At 36.7% G+C, this 26,230-nt stretch overlaps 1 protein-coding gene across 4 annotated transcripts in view; it reads right to left on the minus strand.

Moving 5' to 3' along the window:
- PSD3 (pleckstrin and Sec7 domain containing 3) overlaps positions 1–26,230 on the minus strand; it is a 614,599-nt gene that overhangs the window by 58,669 nt on the left and 529,700 nt on the right. For all 4 annotated transcript variants that reach the window (XM_045991818.1, XM_045991828.1, XM_045991839.1 and 1 more), the window contains 2 exons: positions 5,071–5,228; positions 2,278–2,422 (listed from right to left, as the gene is read on the minus strand). In XM_045991818.1, coding sequence (XP_045847774.1) covers positions 2,278–2,422; positions 5,071–5,228 — 303 coding nt within the window. The remainder of the gene's footprint in view (positions 1–2,277; positions 2,423–5,070; positions 5,229–26,230) is intronic.

The raw sequence follows: 26,230 nt of genomic DNA on the forward strand, positions 1-26,230 counted from the left end.
CCAGCTGCTGAAGCCTAGATGATAGTCCTTATTCCTTTACTTCAGTGAGCCACTGGGAACACTCATTCCACACTCTCAAGATGTCTCAAATACTTCCACTTGTATCCATCTCTTCTATAAATGACTTTATTTTTCCTCTCATTATTTCCCCCCCCCCTTTATTTTTACTTTGTTTTAAGGATTTATTTATTTATTTGGGGGAAAGAGAGAGAGAACAAGCAAGGGGAACAGCAGGCAGAGGAAGAGGGGAGAAGCAGGCTCCCTGCTGCACAGGGTAGCCTAATGCTGCGGGGGTAGAGGGGCTAGATCCCATGGCCCTGGGATCACGACCTGAGCTGAAGGCAGATGCTTAAGTAACTGAGTTACCCAGGCGCCCCTCCCATACCCTTTAAAATTAGGCTTTCTGCTTCTAGTAGCTTCTTCCTCTAATACTTTCTTCCTATTGTAACATAAATAATTTTTGAAGCACAAATTTGGTCACATTACTTTCCTGCTTAAACTGTTACCCTAAAGATGTTGGGGAACCAGTGAAGCATCCAAAATCCTACACATGACATAAAAGACCTCTTTCATCATTTGGCCATACTTACTTCTACAGAGGAATGTATCTTGCCTTTTCTCAATATTTTGTTCTCAAGTCACATTTGATAATTTGTATGTGGTTCTCACATCTCAGTGCTTTCTCCTCTGGACCTTTTTGATCCTCTGTTGCATCATTTTCTCTTGCCACACCACATCTAACTGCTACTCATCCTTTAAGTTTCATATAAGACACCATACTTTCTCTTCCACTGTACATGGCACTTGGACTTACCTTCCTGTGCTCTAATCAAACTGTATTATACTTACTTGCATGTTTTGTATTCAGACAGTATCTGGGTTTCATTTGTCTTTCTGTCGCCAGAGCCTAAAATAGTCTTTCAAGTGCAATAGGCACAAAATATGTTGATAATCCATGATATCAGGTAGGTACAGGAGTCAGTTAATATCAACACCTGGTTGACTAGACCCAGATGAAACTATTTCTATTACTGCACCAAAAAGAAATTCACAAGGACATCAAACTACCTTCCAAAATCCTTAACTAGTCAATGGCAATAGGGGCACTCCAGGCAGGTTTAAAATTGGCAAAATGGGCCTGTTTAAAGCGTCCTCAGAACAGAGTTTTAAGGAGGAGAAGGACATATGATCTTTAGAGAAATCAATCTGACAATAGAAGAGAAACTTAGATGACTACATTTGGAATACTGTTCTACTGCACGTTGTCTGGATTACCTAGGAAAACCCACATGGTCCATTTTGCTCCTCCCTGAAGGTAGGGAAGTCTCTTCCTCATTGTATTGTGGATAGTGGATCCCTGGAATATTCTTATATACCCAGTATCAAATACAGCCTGGGATATGGGAAAGTTCAATAAAATGAGTGAATGAATAAATGAATGAATAAACAAATTTTTAAAAACCTTGTTTTCAAGCCAGGATGTCTAACCCCAGCCAGTTATTTAAAAAATATGAGCTGTTAGTACAAACAAAATAAAAAACCTAAGCCCACCATTTGTAACAGCATGGATGGACTTAAGAGGGGTATAATGTTAAATGAAATAAGTCAGACAGAAAAAGACAAATACCATATAATTCCTCTTATATGTGGAATCTAAAGAACAAAACAAATGAATAAATAAATAAGCAAAAAGCAGAGACAGACAAATAAATACAGAAAGCAGACTAATGGTTCCTAGAGGGAGGAGGGGTGGAAGATGGGCAAAACGGATGAAGGAAAACAGGAGGAATAGGTTTCCAGATATGGAATGAGGAAGGCACGGGGATGAAAAGTACAGCATAGGACGTAGAGTCAATGGTATTGTAATAGTGTGTATGAGGACAGATGGGAGCTACACCTGTGGTGAGCACAGCATAACTCAGAGATTTGTGGAATCACTATGCTGCACACCTGAAACTAATGTAACATGGTGTGTCAACTATACTTCAATTAAAAAAAATAATAAAACCAGAGTAAACTAATCCCCTATGACTGAGTAGCAAACGTTTGAAACGTATTCAAACTATGTGTTTTACCAACTATAACTCAGTGTGTCAGCTTCCAATACAAAGCGCAAAATCCAGTACACTACATTTTACCCCATTTATACAATACACCTTCCAAGGCAAGGGCTCACCCTTGCTGTCAAAATGTGTAGTATTATTCCAATCAAATGTTAATAAGATTATTTTATAAAGTACTTTTTCCCAAAGCCAAAGCACTATCAAAATGACTTACCTGAGACAATTTTGTTGTAGTAGCAGGCAGAAGTGGACGACTAAACTTTTTCTGAGATCCAATGGCTGCTGGAAATGGTGGTGCAGAAAATACAGCTGCAACACAGTTAATTTTGTTTATCCACCCTTGCATTTCCTCTGGACTCCTATGAGAAACATATAAGTTTACATCAGGTTATTTCTCTATCTTAAATAGATCACGCCTAGCCCATTTCCTATTACCAATTTAAAATGGCACATAAAATCATTTATTTATTTTTCTTGGTACAATTAATTCCTGACAAAATTTCATTGAGATTTAACATTTTCAACAGCAATCACCATGGAAATAAGAGGCGTTGGAACCCATGATCATTATAGTATAAGACTGTGATTATTCTTCAAGGATACAAAAGGGGAAAAAGGCAAAATAACTTGATATTAAATATTAACCCCTTACTTTGATATTAAGCTCAGTCAAAAATTAAAAAATTAACTCATCTCTTCCAATCACATAATTCAATTTTAAAATCCAACTGAGGGACAAATTGATAGAATTTAAAAGGAATGAAAAAAGGCAGCACCCACTTGGAAAGCAGCTTTGAGTTTCCTGAAAAGTTAACTATAGGTTTATCATATAACCAAGCAACTCTACTTCTAGGTATACACCCAAGAGAAATAAAAACATATAGGCACAAAACGATTTGTATCTGAAAGCACAAAAGTCCAAAAGGGGAAACAATCTAAATGTCTATCAACTAGTGAATGAATTTAAAAAAAATGTGGTATACATCCATACAGTGGAACACTACTCAGCACTAAAGGCATGAAGTAGAGATATATGTTACAACATGGTGAACCCCCAAAACTTTGTGGTAAGTGAAGAAAGCCAAACATATATCATTATAAGATTCCATGTGTATGAGAATATGCCTTGGTATAAGGTGATGTTATGCAAACTAAGAAACGAAACCAAACCAGTGAAACATACTGGGCTTGAAAAAGCAAGACCCTCCAGTCTTCTCTCCAGTAAAGACAATACTACAGAGACAGAAAGGAGATTAGTGGTGTCTGGGGCTGGGGTAAAAACAGAGAGTGACTACAAAATGGTCATGGAGGACCTCTTTGGGGTGACAGAAGTGTTCCAAAACTGGATTTTGGTGATGGTTGCACAATTCTGTAAATAGGCTAAAAAATAAGTGAATTGTACACTTAACCCAGGTGAGATTAATCAGACGTTAAAAATCTACCTGACAGGATGCGAAAATCATCTGATGTCATTAATATACTTTTAACTTGTATGTCATATATTTGCAGAGACCAGCACGGATAGCACTTAATAAATATTTGTGAATTCATAAATTGAATAGGAGAAATAGTCGTGAGCCAGGATAGTTGATCCAACATGTATATAATCAATAAACAGAAGATGGACAAAACGTCAGTCCACATAAAATCATTTCCTTTACTGATGACTCTGAGAGACCACTCTAGAAATCAACTCCTCTTTACACCCCATATGCTTCTCTAATCTGATTTCTCTGGCTCTGTTGATTCAATTCTGTCTGAAGTAATTAGAGCTTTTTGGTTATCATATTTGGTATTTTAGTAAAAAAAATGGGGAATAGAATAATTTGAAGGACTCTGATGACTAATAGCTGTAATTATACATCTGGCTATGATTCCCTCTGTGGTGTTAAAGCTGTCTTACTCCCACACTAAAAAAATCCTGTGTAACTTGGATTTCCTTACAGCTTCCTCCTCACCTGATGTCAGCAATTTCATACCTCCGCAAATTCAACATTCATAAACCACCAGAGTACCTGTTGTTGCTCTTATTTCTTTTCTTTATCTTACATTGCTATGATCAACAAGCATGCAGATACTTGTGCTCACTATCTTGATGTCAAATTTTAAGACCAGTGCCAACTGTGATCAATTGGTGGGGTTGTGTTGAGAGTGATTCTGAAGTCAAGTACAGGTTGTGGAAAGCATACCATGAAGAATTAACACTGCCACAGAATTAACACTGATGCTTATGTGATCCTATAAAAATTCCCGTTCTAGAGGCTCTGTTCTGAAAATCCAGTTTCTCACTTCACAAATCCAGAATTCTCCATGTGAAGGAGTCCACTTCTAATCTGAAGGTTATCATGGACTCCTTATTAAACTGGCAATCCATTCCATTTCCTTGCCCACAACATAATTTTATCTTTTTCTTCTAGTTTTATCACAGACTATTAGAGCTCAGAAGGAGAGAGGAGAGAGAGAGGGAACAAAGTGGAAATCTATACTTACTGAACAGTTTCTATACTTACTTATAGTATACTTCTATACTTACTGAACAGTGCCAGGCACTGTAGGAAGTACTTATATACTCGATTTCATTTAATTCTCACAAGAACCTTGTGAGATCAAAACATTATCATCTGCATTAGTGACAAGCTAAGGTTCAGGGTTAGATTAAATTACACATCAGGACAAAGAGCTAGGAAATGGTGGTTTGAATTCAGATCTATTTTACTTATTGTGTGATAAAATTTGTACACCACAACCCTTAAGTTAAGTTTTAGATTAAGATTAAGTTCTAGATATGGTATAAGTGGCTAGTCAGTCACAGGGCTACTTTGTAGCTAACGAAAAACTGGAACCCAGGGTTTCTATTTTTGATTCTAGTTTTCTTAGATGTCTCTCTGGGGGAACCAGTTAATGACTTTGAATCCAACTCAATTTCCCCTGTAGACTCTGATTCTATGCCTTGGTATAAGGTGATGTTATGCAAACTAAGAAACGAAACCAAACCAGTGAAACATACTGGGCTTGAAAAAGCAAGACCCTCCAGTCAGCAGTTTTAAGTTTAAGCACATTCGGCTTCTTCTCATAGTCTGTGGCCTTGGATGCCAGCGCATGATGCACACTCACGGCGTTTTTCAAATCCTCTTCAGACAGGGCCTTTTCTGGTTTATATTCATCCTGTAGATGGATACAAAGAAAACCAAGACAAGATCATGTTCAGATTTCACCTCCTCTTTTTATGATAAGGGAAAAAAACCCTCTAAAACTAAAAGAAAAGAAATTAGAAAATCCATGAAAGTGCATGAAGAAAGAAAGTGACATGGTATAAAAACAACTCTTTGCTACTTCAGATACCCATCAAAAGAATTACACTGATGGTGTAAACCATGCCGTTGTTTTCTTTAAAGATACCGTATTTTCTTGATACTTTCTTTTGAGTCCAATATAATAAAAGAAAAATGAACAGTAAAATAAAATGATTCCTCTAGCTGTTCTTTGAAAGAGAAGAGGAAAATCAGTTTACTGTTCAGGAGAAGCTCCGCTGTATTATAATAAATTGGGAAAATGGATAAAATTATATAAAACGGAAGGTGTCCTGTGCAGATGCACTTTTATCTTTAGGAATGAATTACACACAATTCACAGAACTTATAAAGGTTTTCTGTATGGCTTCCCTCCAAAATAACAACAACAAAAATTCCAACCAGTACAATAATGAGAATTTAAAGCAAATTTGATTATTATTATCATATTCTTATATTTAGTAGTTTCCCTAGGTCCCTTAGAATAAAAAAAGACTTCAAAGAAAGCAATTAAATACAGTAGGCATTATGAACTGTTTTAGGAGATGTTTTCTAGTTTGTAAGGTCCCTTCTTTCCCCTTCCTGTAATCTGTCAGACATGATGCTAAATAAACCTGCACTTCTGTGAAGAAAACATACATAAGCACACACTCCTCTTCTTACCTTCTAATTAGTTAAAAAAAAAAAAAATCCTAAAAGACATTATCTATTCTCTTATCACGGTCTGGTTTTATAAATTTCCAAAAAAACAATGACACTTTGTCATACCTCCTACTTCCTTCTCCCAACCCTCCACAAATCAAGCAATTCAAACGTACTATTGCTATTAATTCAAACGGAGTGAGAAATCAACAGAAACAAACGTTGATCCTATAATGATCGGCCAGTGACAGTTCTGAGAGACAAGGTAAGGAAAACTTAAAATACACAGTGAATACCAATAGGAATATAAAGATTACCCAAATTTATAATATTAAATGATGAAATTACTACTTCAAATTGCAACGAATCTATTTTATTAAGCCTCAGAGATTAAGAACTGCTGTTGACAATGACAGTTATCCAGAGTGGCATGATGAAGAAAGAAAATAAAAAAGAAATCTTAAAATAAATACAATATATTTATACCAATCTGTTCTACAATTCCCATTAATGCATAAAGGTGTAATCTAGCTACGTTTTGGGGTCTTGTCTTCTCTAAATGAGCTTTATTTCTTAGTGACTTAGCATTCCAAAGATACACAAATCTCCTCCCAGGGGAACTGTCATTAGAGGAGGGAGTATCAATTAGAGGTAAAGCTCCCTTTCAACCTCATTATTGTGCTACAACAGAATCCTATATAGCTGAACATCCACTCATGCTAACCACTTACCTCCATATAGGAATCTGAAGCAGATAAATAACGGGGAGTGGGTGTTAAAGACCAGGGCCAAAGTTATCTTCAGAGAATTTACATGCTACCTCCATTTGCATACATACTGATCTCTAACACACTGGATATTGGAATTTGCATAGGGATCAGCTTAGAAATTTCTGTGTATCATTTTTGATGTCTAGGTCCATGATGTGGTCTTTTATCTTAATTCCTTCTCACTAGTTTCTTTTGATTAATTTTTTTGTTTGAATTTAAGAGGACTACTTAAAAAAAACAAGAGGACTACGTAGTTCTTTTGCTCTTCTCATTTCCTCTTTAATTAAGAAAGAATTTAAGGCTAGAGTTTTTCCTCTGAGTTCAGGTTGCACATAGTTTGAGAATAAAAAGTATTTTTCATTGTTTCCTAGTTTGTAGTTTTATTTTTTGATCTCTACTTTGATTTTAGTCATGTCAAATAGAATGTTTCTTAAGTTTAAGGTACCTAAGGTTTTAGTTATTTATCATTATATATTTCTAATTTTATTGGCTTCTGACCAGAGATTTTACAGCACTCTGTAAAATCTATAATTTTTTCAAAATTTGTTAAGGTTTTCAAACCTTTGATTTTTGTTGATATTCCCTGGAATACAGAAAAATATTATTCTCTGAGGGATGTGTGTTTTTATATTTATTGATTCAATCCCTCTATGTCCTTACATCATTTCTTCTACAAGTTCATCCTCTTGAGACAAATACACTGACCTCATTCACTACATTGTATTTTAAGCTCTCCTTGCATTTCTAATAGTTTTTGTTCCACATTTTAGTTGCTATGTTGTTTGATGTATTTAGGCTTATGACCGTTACCTTTCTTACATGATGTGCTATTTATTATTCTAAAATGTTCTTTATCCAGTAGTGCTTAGTTACATAACATAGAAACTTAAAAGGCTCTCTCTTCCATAAAAATGTTCTAATTCTCTACTAACAGTCCACATCAACAAGATTCTAAAAATCATTTAACTTTCCTCTTTCCTTCTCATTAATCCTAAACTTTGCTGAGATACTTTATTATGTTTGTTCTACAATCTTATTAAAATTACCTTGTGTTATGTATTTTCTGTTTCAGGAAACCTTCCTTTGCACTTACATGTTCACTGAGTCTCTCCTTATTCTTTTAATTGCTCACTTACTTTCTATCTTTCTTCTATCTTGAGGTTTCAAGTATTTTTTTTCAGTTGAATGATATACTCTACTTTTTATTTCCAAATGTCTTCCATTTTCTTTGATAGGTATAGAACTCTTGGTTGCAGTTCACTTCTACTCAGTAATCTATAGATGCTATTCTGTTGTCTTCTACCTTTCAGTTTTATAAATGTCCAATGCTAGTCTGATTCTTTTTTTCCCCATATTACTGTATTTTCTGTTAGGAGTCTTACAGAGATTTCTTTTTATTCTCAGAATTTAGAAATTTTTTTCTAGGCTATGCCTTAATATTCTCATCTGCCCAGTTCAGAATGAAAAAAATTCCTACCCTAATATGATTATTCACTTGGGCTGCTAACTGCTACTAGAAATAATCAACTCAGATGCACAGATGTGTGCCAACATTGATTTATGGTCTCCAGCTATGGTTGTACACATTTCCAACTGACAATTCTTTCACATATCCATGATAATTTCTTTGTTGCATTCTGCCAAATATTCTGCAGTCTTTTCAACATCCCCTGACTCAGCACAACTGTGGTTAAGAGTTTAGGTGCCTGTTAGAACTCTCTAGGTTCAAATGACTAGTTCTAATATAATACTTAATGTTTTCATGACCTTAGGTTAATTAAACTTCTTAAGCTTCACTTTCTAAGATTGAGAAGCAGTGATAATACTTTCCTCATAGAACCGTATGATGAAATTAAATGAGGTACTGTTTCTAAAACTCAATGTTCACAGTATATAGTAACCACTCAAATGCTAGCTGGTCTATTTTCCAATAATAATTTCTTAGTAACATATAGTTTGACCTTGTATTTTATAAGGTCAAACTTGTAAATATAAAACTTTCTGCTTACATACCAATATTTGGTGACCACCTTTGTTTTCCTTCTTCCTAAAACAGAAGAATCCTGTTCAAGGCTAACCCTCCATCGACCCTTCCTAGGAGCTTATTTCATTATTATCATTCTTCTCTATTTTTAATTATCCTCTATCTTTTGGCTTCTTCCCCAAAGCCTAAAAGTACACCCAAGTCTCTTATCTTTGTAAAATCATAGCTTCTTCTGAATATTGCTCTCTTCTCTGGCATCACCTCTTTTCCTTTAGATGAGTTACAAGTCCATCTTAGCTGTTTTTATATACTGATTTCCTATTTACCTTTTAACCCATTGCAAACTGGAATTCATTTATATGCTTCACTGAAAATCCTCTGGCAAAGGTCATCAATGACCTCTTAATTGAAAAATTCAATAAATTATTGTCTGTTCTCATCATATGGCACCCAAAGAAGTCAACAATCTTTTTGAAATTCTTCCTTTGCTTCTATTAAAATACATCCCTGACTTCTCTCCTACCTTGCTGAGTATTTCTTTGTTATCTCCTCTTTAGACAAACCTTCAGATGTTAGTTCTGTCACTGTCTTTCATCTTTTCTCATTCCCTAAATACCCCTTGGGATGATTACAATCGCTCTTATCTGTTAAACTCCTACCTATATCATGATGTCTAACAAACTGCTATAGGTAGAATAAGAAACATGAGACCAGCTGATAGCTATTAATAACGAGAGACTTAAGCCTTTGAGCTTGGAGGAATATAAATATTCTTGGAACATATTCTCTATCTGCTGATATTTTCATTTAAAACCAAGCCTAAAGGATAACATTCTTAGACTGCTCTAAAAGTGCAAGGGATTTTAAAATGCAACATTTATTATAGCCCTAAGTAAAAGCAAACAGTAATTATCAAACTTGGGAGAATTGTACCATTGTTGCAGAAGAAGACTCCATTCTACAGCAGTCTCCAAAAGTACAATACAGTGCCAGTTTACCTTATATTGGAAGGAAAATACTGCACAGGACAGAAATGGTAGACAAGATCTATGTAGTTAGGATGGAACCAAAGTCTAGAAATTTTAAGTCTAACAAACTTCTGATTTTGTAGTTGACAGTAATATCACTTTACCATGAAAAAAAAAATAAGGCAAAATAGGAGAGAATCAAGATACTGGAAAAGGAAGATCCTGAGCTCACCCCCTCCCATGAATACACCAAAAGCTACAACTACTTATAGACAACTATCTCTGAGAACAAACTGAAGAATAGCAGAACAGATCATACACAACTAAGGATATATATATATAAAAAAAAAAAATCCCAAAGAGCTCGTAGGAGGGGCAGAGATGTTGTTTGGTCAGGAACTACACTTCTGGTTCATTGTGCCACAGAAAAAGGGATTTCTGAACCAACGAGGGCCCTTCCTGAGGATGGAGGGTTGCAGGCCACACATTAGGCTCCAAAGCTCAGAGGATCTGCATCAGAAAGATAAGCACCCATGATGTCTGGTTTTGAAAATCAGTGGGGCTTGGATCTGGGGGGACCTAAGGGGCACATACATAATTCACTTGCTCCAAGTCCCAGCACAGAGGCAGCAGTTTCAAAAGTGCCTGGGTTAACAGAGAAGGAGATACATCAGCTAACCTTAGGGTGCATATCAGAGAGAGAGGGATCTGTTGGAATGTTCTCTGGGGATGGAAGTGCTGGCAGGAACCATTTCTGACACTCTCTATCTACTGGGCTAGCACCATTCACCTAATGCTAACATTTGCCTGTGGACTTACACTGCCAAACTGCCTACCCCAAACCAGCATTCCCTCCCAAGTGGCTCCCTGCCCCACAAAACATGGTGGTGGCCTCGGCTGGCATTAGTGACCCCAACCTCGGGAGCCACCCCTGCACACTAGAGCATCTGCAACAACCATAGCTGTACCTCACAGCCAGCTGCATCAGAAAACTATCCCACCCATCAGCACTCCTACAGTTGTCATAGCCAGGTCTCTCAGCTAGCTATGTGGGGAGCCAATCCAGCACACCAGAATGCCTGCAGCAGTCACAGCCAGAATGCTTGGCAAGATGGGTTAGGGGCCAACCCCACTCACCAGCATGTCTACAGTGGTCATAGCCAAGCCTCACAGACAACCATGTTGAGACAGTCCTATAAACTTGTAGGTAGCCACGGACTGGGCTGGAGTCATGAGACCAAACCAGGCCCCAACTCGCGCCTCCTAGAAGCCCAGGGGTTAATAACCTCGCGGGTGGAAAAGTTGAGCAGCGCTTGAGAAAGGGCCTGAGCTATGGATCCTGGACTCGTGGACATGGTTGCCTGCAGGTGCTTATCTGGAGTGGGCAAAACAGGCCTGGTCAATAAATCATTGTGGGTTTGTGCTGTACTTGCCTGGATCATAAACTATGTCTTGAGTCACTTTGAAGTCAGTGCAGCTGGCTAAGGAGTTATCTGAAGACAGAGACCACTGGCCTTGGAAGGTCTGCTACTAGAGCTTTGGAAATAGATAATGGGGAAGCCTGGAGGGTTTTATGTGCATGTAACAAATTCTTTTGTAATTAGTTAAAAATAGATACTTCTTTGTAACTATTTCTGTTAGCTATATAATGCCTCGCTGCCCTGAATAAAGTTGGCATTGTTCCGACATCATCCACTTTGATCCTCCTGCTCCCATCTCTTTGTCTCTTAACTTCTTTTCACGATCCTCTTACCCTCTCGATCCTGGTCATGTTGTTGCGCCGGCCGCGACATAAACTAGTGAGTCTGCCAATCCTGATCCAGCTACAAGAGAAGGGTTCACACTGCCAACACAAGGGCTTGAGTGACTAAAGTTTACACTACTGGGCCCCATAGGACACCTTCTGCATAAACCCACTCCTTCAAAACTGGGAGATGTAACTGATCTACCTAACACACAGAAACAAACACAGAGAGTTAACACAAAATGAAGAGATAAAGGAATATATTCCAAATGAAAGAACAAGACAAAACCCAAGAAGAACTAAATGAAACAGACATAAGCAATCTATCAGATAAAGAGTTTAAAGTGATGGTCATAAAGAGGCTCACTGAAATCAGGAGGAGAATGGATAAACACAATAAGAACTTCAACAAAGACAGAAAGCATAAAAAAGAATCATCAGAGCTAAAGGATACAATAACTAAATGAAAAATACACAAGAGAGAACCAACAGCAGCAGGTTAAATGAAGCAGAAGAATGGATCAGTGATCTGGGAGACAAATAACGGAAATCACCTATAATAGCAAAAAGAAAAAAGAATTTTAAAAATATGAGGATTATTGTAAAGACCCATGGAATAACATCAAATATACTAACATTCATATTAAAAGCATCCCAGGAATAAAAGAGAAAAAGGAAAAGAAACTCTATTTGAAGAAATAATGGATGAAACTTCCCTAACCTGGAAGAAACAGACCAAGTCCAGGAAACATGGAGAGCTTCAAACAAGATGAACCCAAAAAGGCCCATGCCAAGACATATAATAAGCAAAGTTTTAACAGTTAAAGAGAATCTTAAAAGCAGTAAGATAAAAGCAACTAGTTATGTTCAAGGGAACCCCCACACAATGACCAGCTGGTTTTTCAGGAGTAACTTTATAGTCTAGAAGGGAGTGGCACAATATATTCAAAGTACTGAAAGGAAAAAACCTACAACCAAGAATACTTCATCTGGCAAGGTTATCACTCAGAACTGGGAAGATAAGGAGTTTCCCAGAAAATCAAAAGCTAAAGAAGTTCAGCCAACATCAAATTGGTCTTACAAGAAATGTTAAAGGGACTTTTTTGGCACAAAAGAAAAGGTTATAACCAGAAAAATAAATATGAAAGAAATAATTTTAATGTTAAAGGTAAACATACAGTAAAAGCAGTGGATCAAGTACTAAAAGCTAGTATGAAGGTTAGAAGACAAAAGCAGTAAAATCATCTAGACCTAAAATAATTAGTCAAGGGACATAACAATAAGATGTAAAATGAGACATCAAAAATAAAAAACATGGTGGGGGGATGGGGAGATGTAGTCCTTTTACAATGTACTGGAACTTCAGCCACTAGCAATTTAAAATAGTCTGCCATATATAAGATTATCAACATAAATCTGCTACCATCTATCACCATACAAAGTTTTAAAGTATTATGTACTATATTCCCTATGTTATCCATTGTATCTGCCTGTCTTATTTATTTTATAACCAGAAGTATGTACCTTTTCACCCCCATTCCCCTGGTTTGTCCATCCTTCCAACCCCCTCTACTTTGGCAACCACCAGAAGTTATCAGTATCTATGAGTCTATTTCTGTTTTGTTTGTTGATTTTTTTTTTTGTTTTTTTAAATTCCACATGTAAGTGAAATCATATGCTATTTGTATTTCTGACTAATTTGACTTAGTATCATATCCTCTGAGTCCATTCATGTTGTTGCAATTATAATATTTCATTCTTTTGTATGTCCTGAGTAATAGTCAATTGTATGTATGGATACACACAGGCACACAGACACACAAACACACAACCCACATCTTTATCCATTCATCTACTGATGAGCACTTAGGTTGCTTACATATCTTGGCTGTAGTAAAAAAAATGTTGCAATGAACTTGGGGTGCATATATCTATACAAATTAGTGTTTTTGTATATCAGTTCCTAATACATACAAATGTTGAATGACTGTGTTGTACACCTGAAACGAATATAATATTGTATGCCAACTACATTTCAATTAAAAAAAAAAAACAAAGACCTAATAAAAACAAAGTATGCTAGTATTCTGAACTCCCACTAGAAATCGAAGCTCCAAGTTCATAAAACATGAGCAAATTCCAGAATGAGAAGGGAAACACCAGGATTGACAACTGGATAAAAAGAAATGACTTTATCCTACAGATTTATTCTGACATCTTTCTTTTTCATCACTTAAAGTAGAAGAGAGTTCTTAAGTGATGGAATTGGGAAAGAAGAAACATGGGATAAATTATTATCAAACTATTTCAAACTTAAGAGTCTTTACAAAACAAACTGGGGGTTGCTAGGGGGAGGTGGGATTGGGAGAGGGGGAGGGGGCTATGAACATTGGGGAGGGGAGGCGAACCATAAGAGACTATGGACTCTGAAAAACAACCTGAGGGTTTTGAAGGGTCAGGGGTGGGAGGTTGGGGGAACAGGTGGTGGGTAATAGGGAGGGCACATTTTGCATGGAGCACTGGGTGTTGTGCAAAACAATGAATACTGTTATGCTGAAAAAAATAAATAAAATGGGGGAAAAAAAAGAGTCTTTGCTATGCAAACTATAATATGAAACAGCAAAATAAATACAATCAAGAAATTTTCTGTAAGAAAATACTCCTCAATATTTAACTACTATCCATTTTTTCAAACAAATGAAAGGTGACAGTGATGCCTAAAAACATGTTACTCTCCTTCCATGTTCAGTTATACATCTAATGTGACTCATTAGAGCATTCCACCACCCTATTAAGCACCAATAATGTGATTTTACGTTATTTATTTTAAATTCATTTAAAGTATGGAATGAAAAGCTTTCTATTTTTCCCCCTAAGAGGCTTATTAAATAAACATCTTACAAAGTTGAATCATAACACACTAACACAGAAATCATTTGCATATGTACAAATAACTGGTATCAGTCTGAAACCTGAAACATATGAAGTGCCTGTGTTCCACTGGTTCTATCCTCCATCTTCTCCTCACTCTATTCTCAGGTAAATATAAAGTCCCATTTGGAAGTGACCAAATCTTGACAGAAATTCTTCAACATCAATTGAAAAGATTCTCAGATTCCAGTTTTCAAAATAATAATCACTTCATACCTTATCAAATAGGTAAAATTGGTATACCTAATTAAAACAATTTAAAGCAATGTTGAAATGGTCTTGATATCCACTGAGACAACAAAGACTGGAAAACTGAGAACAAATTCTTGCTTGAAACTATGATGATATTAATAAAAATGTTAATAATTAAAGGAAACTGGATCCTAGACAGTCTATTAATCCTTGATTTTTAAAAAGGCATTAAAAGTTTTTTTATAACTTGATGACTATCTTTTTTTAAAAATTCTAAATATTTCTGGTTAGATCGCTTTCTAAAAATCATTCAGTGCCTTTTTTTTTCTCCCAGGGAGCAAATAAAGTGCTATGCTTCCACAAACGTGGGAAGTGAGGAGTAAGAGCATATGAAATAGAGGCATGTTTTAGCTCATCACTCAACTAATTGCACATTTGACAATCGGTTATTTGTAGAATTTTAAAAATTGAAAGGAGACTGAGGGATCTTTTCATCTAATTTTCTGTTAGGTAAGCAATTTTAGTGTCAGAAAAATATGATCTATATTACAGTAATATAGAGAATTAAGAGAGAATAAACAAGTTAAAGTCAAAGCGTTCAAGATGTCTCCATTATATGCTACAATAATGTGGAGGTATTGGCCTGTAGTAGGAGAAGTTCATTATGCACTGAATCACTTTGCCCTATAACTCTCCTTAGTCTACACAGAGAGCGAGCATGTACAAATGCAGGAGAATATGAAGGACTTGAAATGCTTTCTCAGTAAGGCCTTGGACTTCTGTGAAGCCCAGAAAATTTTCTAGGATCAGACTGGTGACTGACCTAGGAATTTAGGATCTATATTTTTAATGATTCCACAACTGAACTTAAGAGTTAGATAGAGGTGATAACTATCAACCACCTTTGAAAAAGGTAATAGGATTCCTTGACTTAACATATGAAAAGACTTAGACTTAAGAAGTGTCTAAGTTTATAAGCAGAAAAAAAAATATCTCAAGCACCCTTCATACTTCTTCCATTTTTCTATTTTTATCAGTTGGAGGCTGTTTTCTGCTTTCTTCACAGTTCTAAGCATAACTAACATGTGCTTGTTATGATGTGACCACATTGATGTGTGTATCATCTACCCTACTGTCACTCAGTTCTGAGCCCTGTGAGATCAAGTTAGTGTCTAATTCATGTTTCCCTTTACAACTTTCGCATGACTGATGGGGGTATAATATTTATTGAAAGGAAGAAAGAGAGGGAAAGTGAGAGGGAGGAAGACAAAGAGGGAGAGAGAAGCACTGCCTAGGGAGCTGAGTAGCAAATGGGGAATGAAGTTTGTGTTCTGAACCTATCTCAAACTTGAATAACTTGGAAGAAACCACAAAGCACTGCATCATCTCTTCATGTAGGGACAAAAAAATTCTTCAGGAATAAACTAGTTTCTATTTACTGGGCATTTGAATGAGAATTGTGTTTTTATTTTTCTTATTATTTATTTTATTTTATTACTATTATTATTAAAAATTTAATTTATCCATTTGAGAGAGAGAGAGTGAGAGAGTATGAGAGTGGAGAAGGTCAGAGAGAGAAGCAGACTCCCTGCGGAGCTGGGAGCCCAATGCGGGACTTGATCCAGACACTCTGGGATCATGACCCGAACCAAATGAAGTCACTTAACCAACTGAGCCACCCAGGTGTCCCAGACTTGTGTTTTTAAACAGAAATCTTCAGAGTACAGCTTATAGGTCTTAAGCCCAAGCAACCAGGAGTGTTTCTAGCTATTGTGTCTTTTTATAAATTTACAGTCTTTTAGAATTGCTATTATTTCCAGAATATCTCTTATATAATGGTCACGTTTCTCTGCTGGACTAAGTCATTCAACTAAATTATAACTAGTGAAAACTTGGATATCATCATCATTCTCCCAAGGAAACACTAGGCTTCAAAAAGCCTAGTTAACTTTTTCTTTCATGCATTGTCCATTGTTTTAGAGAATGAGAGAAGTCCGGACACCCTTTCCAAAGGGTGAAAGACACAGAGCCAGCAGTTTCATGAAAGGAAATAAAAACGCCCTGAGCATACAGGAAAGCTTTTTGCTCTTAGGGACAAGCCGGCTTCTGGCACTAAGGTATTTGTCGTATCAGCCCCAGACTGGCCGCCATCATCACAGTCAGAAGACTTAAATCATCAGTGCCTTTCTCCTGCCTGGTCCTGGCTCACTCCTAATGCCACCTCTACTTCAAACAAAAACAAACAACTCTCTTCCCAATCAGATTTTTAAAACCTTATTAGCAGTTGGAACAAACTTCTCTTCCAAGTAATCCAAAGAATGAAGAGAACATTTTGCTATGAGCACAGAGAGTTCCTAGGATATTGTGACAGAAAACTAAATTTTTATTTATTTATATTTTTTATTTTTTTAAGATTTTATTTATTTATTTATTTGACAGACAGAGATCATAAGTAGGCAGAGAGGCAGGCAGAGAGAGAGGAAGAAGCAGGCTCCCCACAGAGCAGAGTGCCCGGTGCAGGGCTTGATCCCAGGACCTTGGGATCATGACCCGAGCTGAAGACAGAGGCCTTAACGCACTGAGCCACCCAGGTGCCCCGAAAACTACATTTTTAGATAATGAACTGGTTTTTCACCTTTGAAAGACCTGGTGAAGACAAATACAGTCAGGTTTGAATAGCTCTTTTATAGACCCTTGAGATAAGAGACATTAGAAGACTCTCAAGAGCCTGATCTGGAGAATGCAATATTAAGTAATTAATGCCATGTATCAACCAGCAACCTATACCCATTTCTCTTAACCATTCCATCAACCACTTGACAATTTATTTTAAGAGTAGCATAGTCCAGTTTTGTCACCACCAGACCTATAATAGAAATACCGTCATAAAGCTTACAAAAAAATACTTTCAAGAAAAAGGCACAGACTAGCAAGGTCAGGCACAATGCCCATGATAGAAACCAACAGAGAACTTTTGAAGCTCTATAACAGCAAAGGCTTGTCTAAGCCTTTAGCTAGCAGATGACTTATTCTCAGTTAGCAAATGGATATGAAGTTAATACCTGAATGTTGACAGTGATGGATCATCAAGATCAATAAGATTTTACTCATTTTATCATCACTTCATAGCAACTTCAAAATTTTAAAGCATATATAAACTGTGTTAAAGTGATAATATTCGACTCTTCTGTAATGAATACTTTATATTCCAATAATAATAATCATTAATAGGGTATACATTTCTTAGGCATAAGCTGGCTTGGATTCAGGGATACTGAAAGTATGAGAAGCAAACAATGATACGAGTGCATTCTTTCTTAGCTGGAAGACAGACAAAACCACTCTATCATAAATGCCCCATTTTGGTATACCTAAGAGTTCTAGAAACTGTAATCAGTTATTCACACTACTTTATTCCATTCACCCTATTTTTTTTCCCACCTACACACTTGGTTTATATCATATCACTAGCCATTTATTGCATAAGACCGATCTTCTTATCTACATTGTAATACCAAGATTTTTTTAAGAGGGTAGACACCATGTTTGTTTCTTACATAGCTCTCAATATGATATTTTATAAATGGTTCTGACATTACTATTGTGATACTCTGCGGATCTACTTTTTGCTTGAAAGAGATAAATGTGACTAAGTGATATTAAGCAAGGGGACCAGAAAGGGAAATGAGGTGGTCATGAAGACGACTGTGTGTAACCTGAAGAAGCTAAACAACAGCTTTGGATAATGTCAGATATTGTCTAGGGGAAAAAAAGAAAGAAAAAAGACATTTTATTTTAAAGAGAAATCAGTAACAGGAAAGAAATGAGATTCAATAGAAATGAGTTAGAAACTGGGGATTTTTAAAAAAAAATTATTTATTCCTTATTTTTTTTACAAACATATAATGTATTTTTATCCCCAGGGGTACAGGTCTGTGAATTGCCAGGTTTACACACTTCACAGCACTCACCATAGCACATACCCTCCCCAATGTCCATAACCCCCCTCCCCCTCTCCCAACCGCCCCTCCCCCCAGCAACCCTCAGTTTGTTTTGTGAAATTAAGAATCAATTATGGTTTGTCTCCCTCCCAATCCCATCTTGTTTCATTTATTCTTCTCCTATCCCCCTAACCACCCCATGTTGCATCTCCATGTCCTCATATCAGGGAGATCATATGATAGTTGTCTTTCTCCGATTGACTTATTTCACTAAGCATGATACACTCTAGTTCCATCCACGTTGTCGCAAATGGCAAGATTTCATTTCTTTTGATGGCTGCATAGTATTCCATTGTGTATATATACCACATCTTCTTTATCCATTCATCTGTGGATGGACATCTAGGTTCTTTCCATAGTTTGGCTATTGTAGACATTGCTGCTATAAACATTTGGGTGCACGTGCCCCTTCGGATCACTACATTTGTATCTTTAGGGTAAATACTCAGTAGTGCAATTGCTGGGTCATAGGGTAGTTCTATTTTCAACATTTTGAGGAACCTCCATGCTGTTTTCCAGAGTGGTTGCACCAGCTTGCATTCCCACCAACAGTGTAGGAGGGTGCCCCTTTCTCTGCATCCTCAACAGCATCTGTCATTTCCTGACTTGTTAATTTTAGCCATTCAGCTGGTGTGAGGTGATATCTCATTGTGGTTTTGATTTGTATTTCCCTGATGCCAAGTGATGTGGAGCACTTTTTCCTGTGTCCGTTGGCCATCTGGATGTCTTCTTTGCAGAAATGTCTGTTCATGTCCTCTGCCCATTTCTTGATTGGACTGTTTGTTCTTTGGGTGTTGAGTTTGCTAAGTTCCTTATAGATTTTGGAAACTAGCCCTTTATCTGATATGTCGTTTGCAAATATCTTCTCCCATTCTGTCAGTTGTCTTTTGGTTTTGTTAACTGTTTCCTTGTTGTGCAAAAGCTTTTGATCTTGATGAAGTCCCAATAGTTCATTTTTGCCCTAGTTTCCCTTGCCTTGCCGATGTTCCTAGGAAGATGTTGCTGCGACTGAGGTCGAAGAGGTTGCTGCCTGTGTTCTCCTCAAGGATTTTGATGGATTCCTTTCTCACATTGAGGTCCTTCATCCATTTTGAGTCTATTTTCCTACCTCTGATGTGTGATGCTTGGATTGAGAAATGATTATTCTCTTCAATATTAGAAAAAAAAGCAATGCTTTGTAACGACATATTTTTAATAGAGGAATAGTAATGAGAGGGTTATAACCCTCTTCAATTTCTCTTCAATTTCTTATAGCAGTCACTGAAAACCTTTGTTATCAGATAAGCCTCTTTCGTTGGGATGGATGTAGGGAAAAAGGCTGTATGAATGGAAACTGAGGATTCAGAGCTCTTTCTCAGTATAATTTAAGCTATGCCTCTAATGACTTTTTTTCCCACTTTTTAAATATTTTCTTTATTTGACAGAGAGAAATCACAACTAGGCAGAAAGGCAGGCAGAAAGAGAGGAGGAAGCAGGCTCCCCGCGGAGTAGAGAGCCCAATGTGGGGCTCAATCCCAGGACCCTGGGATCATGACCTGAGCCGAAGGCAGAGGTCTTAACCCACTGTGCCACCCAGGTGCCCCCCCTTTTTTTTCACTTTTAATGAGGAAATACTAACTGAATTGTTCCACACAGGTAAAAATCATTAGGTTATTTCATAGTTGAGAAGTGTTGATGAAAAGCTTAAACATAAATGATGAGCATCTGACAATGGAATGAGCACCTAAATATTACATTATTTAAACAAGAAAGGGGTTTCTGTGTGTATGGTATGTATGTGTTTATAATAAAGGGAAGGTGGGCTTTAAAGGAGTGAGTTGCCAATCATTATGATCTCTTTAGAAGATTTACTTGATTAATTTATCAAGGGAGTAAAGGCCCTGTGTCCCGTCTAAGGGAATACTATCCCCATAACCACCCCCCCCAACTGCCAGATACCCACCCTGCCCCTTGCTTCCCCTTTAGGAGTCAAGATACTAGAAGTCATGATGTGGTAGGGAGCAGCGATAGAGGATCTGCCCACCTGAGAAAAATGGAAGGAACCCAGTATAGAACAATTACTGGAAGGCTTTGGACAGGAATCTTTAATGCTGAGAAATTTATATGGAGTAAAAAGGCACGAAAAAAAAAAAAGAATGGTGAGCAATCTAACTTTGGAGCTCTAATACAAACTGATGCTAAAAATTCAAAGTTCACAAAGTCATTCCCTGGTCAATATTTAGCCCTTTTTCTTTGGTAGCTGGATGAGTCAAACTCAATCCAATTCACTTAACTGAGGGAGAGGGCAACAAGATAGGAAAAGCTGGTAACTTGGAAAAGCATCTCTCTTTGCATTGCCTCTGTCAAATGTTGACTGCAAGAGCATTTTTCTCTCTTCCCAGGTTCACTCTGGGATGGAGTGGGTGGAAATCCTGTGGCTCAGTATTCAATGAAATGGTTTTGTCAAAGACAGCTATGCCCTTTACAGAGATTTTAGAGAAAATGAAAAAGTAAGCCAAGAGAATAGGATTTCTGCTGGGGAAACAGTTGTGCTATGCAAAATTTAATTTCAAAGGGTTGTTTCCTGCAGAGACAAAGCTAGCTGAAAGGACCAATGTGGGCCTAGCATGTACACACATGCTACTTTGGCAGAGGCCAAAATGGTTGACTTATTAGAAGCTGTGCTGGCTCCATAGAGAAATAAAGACAATACAAGGTATCTGACCATGTAAGAGCATGGATAATCTAATATCAATGACAGTCTCCATTTCTCCTGTTGTTTTCTGACTCAAAGTAATGTGTAAATTTTAAGAGGATACTGCAAATTCTTTGTAATCTTTGGATTTCAGCTAACTGCACAACTTTTTCTAAAAAGGTGACTTATTGACAAAGAACTCTGGTCCAAGGTGAAGCATTCCAAGTGCTAATATTCCTTACCTAATCTATTACAAAAGGAAGAAAATAAAAGGTTTGTGTAAGATATGGTCCTTCCCACTGTAGACATCTAGAAAAAAACTCCAATAAAGAATAGAACAGAAGAGAATTATAAAAGTGTTCCTTACAAAGCTGCTCCTGTAATATGTAAAATGTTGATACAGATTATAATAAAATGCACTCAAAGTCCTTCTTTGGACTGGGAAGACTCCTAAGGATGGGTGGTTTTTAAAACATATTGTTCTTTCCGTTTTATTATATAGAGCATTATTATAACACTTGAAATGTTTAAAATAAAAATAAGTTAAATATATTTCCCATTGTGGTATCTCCATTCCAAAGCATTTTATTATATCAATGGTGCAAGTGTGGGTGCCACGATATAGGGGATGCTATCTCATTCAGTACTGTAGATGGCATATCAAAGGAAGGACTCTTTCCCAGAGAAACACACTTGTGAAACGACAGCTATAGAAGAATATTAAACGTGCAAGGGCATGTGTTTATACACTAAAAACAAAATGTTCAAAATGAATGGGAACTTTCTCTTCAAATATCCAAACACCAATAAGTAATCTGGTGAGAAGAGGCTGTGATGAGACAGATATTGTCTTAAATAACTGTTGGGAATGAATACTGGTTTTTGGCCTCTACAGAAGGAATTTAGAATTATGTCCCAATAATTTTAAGTAGTTTTTATCCTGTCCCCATGACCCATGACAGTACCAGGAATCTATCTTCAGGATATAATAGATATGTGCACAAATACACGCACCATCATTTATAACTGAAAATCAACCAAAATGAGGGTATGTCTGAAAATGGGAAAAAGATGAAGTTATGGTAAACCTATTTAATGGAAAATATATTATAGGCAATTAAAAATGAATGCTTTTATAAACTTTACTAAGGAGAGAGGAAAAAAATAAAACCATATGACTCTTATCATATCATAGTCACCAGATACCAGGTTAACAAAAAAATATGCTTCTGAAAAAATTTAAATTTAAGAATGCTTATGATACTAAGTAAAGTGAAAAAAAAAAGATGCCAAAACTATTTATCATAATCCAAGTAGATTTAAAAATATTCTCCTAGGAGTGATGTCAGCAAGATGGCAAAATAAAAAGTCTCAGTTCCTGTTACCCCAAAGAAACACAATTTAACCATAATACATGCATCAAAATGCCTTTATGAAAATGTTAGAATACAGTTAAGAGGTTGCAGTACTATGAGAAAAAAAGCCAAGAAGAAACACATTGAAATGGATAAGAACAATAATTTCACTTTATATTAGCCCCTCACTGAAACTGCCACAGGTCATCACCACAAGAAAATACCCTGCCCCTTTCACCACAAGAAAATACCCTACTCCCTCAGGGTAAAGTTAAGAGTGGAGAATGCCTCTAATGTTCTGGCTTTTTGGGAGGTTGTTGAAGGAATGGTTTCTGTCATGCCTCACTCAGAATTCTGAGTGAATCAGCATAGATTGGATACCTGGAGGTTGCTGAAATTAAAGGCAAGTGGTGGATGGCTTGCTGCAGCCGGCACAGCTTGGTAAGATTGGGAGAAAAGTGCAAAACCTAAGGCTTCTCTTTAAAGAGATACAAGGATGGAATGTGTATCTGGCATTCTTATCCAGAGGGCTGCCCAAGGGAAATGGAATTATCTTGACTGACTTGGGGCATTGCTGGAAACCGACATACTCTGGATGCCTGGTTGTCACTAAGAAGAAGAGAGAGCTGTGGCTTCCTGCTGTAAAACCAGAGTAGTTGCACTGCTACAAATAAACATGAGAGAGCAAAAATTACAAGCTCTTGAAAAAGAAGAATGCAAGATTGCCTACCTGAGAAACTGGATGCAGAGGCACAGAGAAGTTCCATCACTCAAAAAAGTTTCAAAGATCCTCGGAAATTAGCCAAGCAGATTGGCAAGGGTCTTCCCTATATGAAAATGGTCTGTAAAGACTGAGAGGGGTAACTTTAAATGTGCAGATCCCAATACAAAGTTATCAGACAAATGAAGAAACAAGTAGATAAGGCCTGATCAGAAAATCAAAATAAATCTCCAGAAACTGACCCCGAATAAGGAGAAGTATATAAGTTATCTGATAAAAATTCCGAAGTAACCATTATAAAGATGCTCAATGTGCTCAAGAAAACGATGTGTGCACAACATGAGAATATTAACAAAGAGATAAAAAATATAAAAAGGAACTAAACAGAAATTTTGGAGCTAAATAATAGGATAACTGAACTAAAAAAAAATCACTAGATGGGTTCAACAGCAGACTTGAGCAAGAAGAAAGGATAAGCAAACTTGAAAACAGGCAACTTGAAATTATTCAGTCAAAGAAACACAAAGGAAAAAAAAAAGAATGAAAAAGAGTAAAGAAAGCCTAATAGACCAATAGGACACCATCCATTGTACCAAAACACATATCATCAGAATCCCAGAAGGAGAAGAGAGATAGGGGTAGAAAGCTTACAGAGAGTAATAATGGCCAAAAACTTCCGAAATCAGGAAAGAAATGGACATCTAGATCCAAGAAGCCCCAAAGTCTCAAATCTAGATGAACTCACTGACAACTACACCAAGACACATTATAATCAAATTTTCAAAAGTCAAAGATGAAGAGAATTTTGCAAGTAGCAAGAGTGACTTGTAATTTACATGAATCCCTTAAGACTCTCAAAGGATTTCTCAGCAAAAACCTTGCAGGTCATGAGAAAATAGGATGGTATATCCAGAATGGTGGGAAACAAACAACCTACAAACCAAAGGTACTATATACAACAAATTAGTCCTTAAAAAATCAAGGAGAGAGAAAGATTTTCCCTCATAAACAAAAACTGAAGGAATTTGTTACACCTAGACTTGCCATACTTGAAGTATAATGAAAACAAAATAAGAATCTGAAATGACATGATATGAAACTGCAACATGAAAGCATATGAAATATAGATCTCACTGGTAAAGACAAATATATAGACAAATACAGAGTAACGAAATACTGTAGCAGTGGTACGCAAATCACATATAACTATATTAGAGTTGAAAGAGAAATATATCAAGAATAACTAAAATGCAAACATTTGTTAGAAGAATGCTGACATCAGGATCATAAATTGTGCATGTTGTGGTAGGCAGTGAAAGTATAAATGTTTTTGTATGTGATTAAAAATGTTAAGTTGTTGTCAGCTTAAAAGAGACTGTTAGAACTATATATATATAAAATATTTTATGTAAGCCTCATGGTAACCACAAAGAAAATATGTACAAAAGATATACAAAAGACAATGAGAAAGCGATAAAAACATGTTTCTAGAAAATATCAATAAAATGCACAGGAAGAGGGCACCTGGGTGGCTCAGTCCTTAAGCGTCTGCCTTTGAGTCAGGTCATGATCCCAGGGCCCTGGGAGCAAGCACCACATTAGATTCCCGACTCTGCGGGAAGCCTGCTTTTCCCTCTTCTGCTCCCCTTGCTTGTGTTCCCTCTCTCTCACTATCTCTCTCTAGGCAAAAAAAAAAAAAAAAAAAAAAAAAAACAAGCACAGGAAGACACTGATAGAGGAAAAAAGTGTCAAAAGGCTACAAAAAAGAACAATTTACAAAATGCTAATAGTAAGTCCTTCACTATTAATAATTAAATGTAAATGGATTAGACTCTCCCACCAAAATACAGAGTGTCTCAATGGATAACAAAACAACACCCAACTATAAGCTGTCTATAAGAGGCTCACTTTATATTTAAAGGTGTATTTCTGTTTAGAGTAGAAATAAATGAAATAGAAACCAGAAAAATAGCAAAAAAAAAAAAATCAAAAAACTAAGAATTGTTTGTTTTTATTTAAAGTAGGCTCCATGCTCAGTGTGCAGCCCAACAAGTGGCTTGAACCCATGAGCCTGATATCAAGAGTGGGATGCTTAACCAACTGAACTACCCAGGCACCCCAAGAACTTGTTTTTTGAAAAGATTAATAAAATGGACAGTCCTTTAACTAAACTACAAATAAATAAAATCAGAAATGAAAACAGACAGAATACAACTGATGCCACAAAACTAAAAGCATTATAAGAAACAACTATGAACAAGTTGGACAACCTAGAAGAAAGAGGCAAATTCCTAGAGAAATACAATCTGCCAAGACTGAATTATGTAATTATAGAAAATCAAAACAGATCTATAACTAGTAAGCAGAGTAAATCAGTAATCAAAACCCTCCCCATGATGCAGAAACAATGAATCTTGGAACACTGAAAAAATAAAATAAAGTTTACATTAAAAAAAATTAAAAACAAACAAACAAAATACCCTCCCCAATGGAAAAAAAGTCTAGGACCGCATGACTTACCCATAATTCGAGACGAGATTTTTTTTTTTTTAAGATTTTATTTATTTGCGTGTGTGCACGCGATAGAAAGGGTGAGCCAGAGACCAAGCATGAGCATGGGTGAGGGGCAAAGAGAGAGGGAGAAGTAGACTCCCCACTGAGCAGGGACCTAGGATCCTAGGACCGTGGATGCATAACCTGAGCTGAAGGCAGACGCTTAACCAACTAAGCCACTAAGTGGAGTTTTAAAGAAGAATTAATAATTTTTCTCAAGTTCTTCCCAAAAATCGAAGAGGAGGGAACAGTTTTAACTCATTTTATGAGACCAGCATTATCCTGATACCAAAACCAGAAAAAGATACATAGGAAAACTACAGGTCAATATTCCTGAAGAGT

The sequence above is a fragment of the Meles meles genome, chromosome 2 (assembly GCF_922984935.1).
Source record: "Meles meles chromosome 2, mMelMel3.1 paternal haplotype, whole genome shotgun sequence".
NCBI classification, from domain to species: domain Eukaryota; kingdom Metazoa; phylum Chordata; class Mammalia; order Carnivora; family Mustelidae; genus Meles; species Meles meles.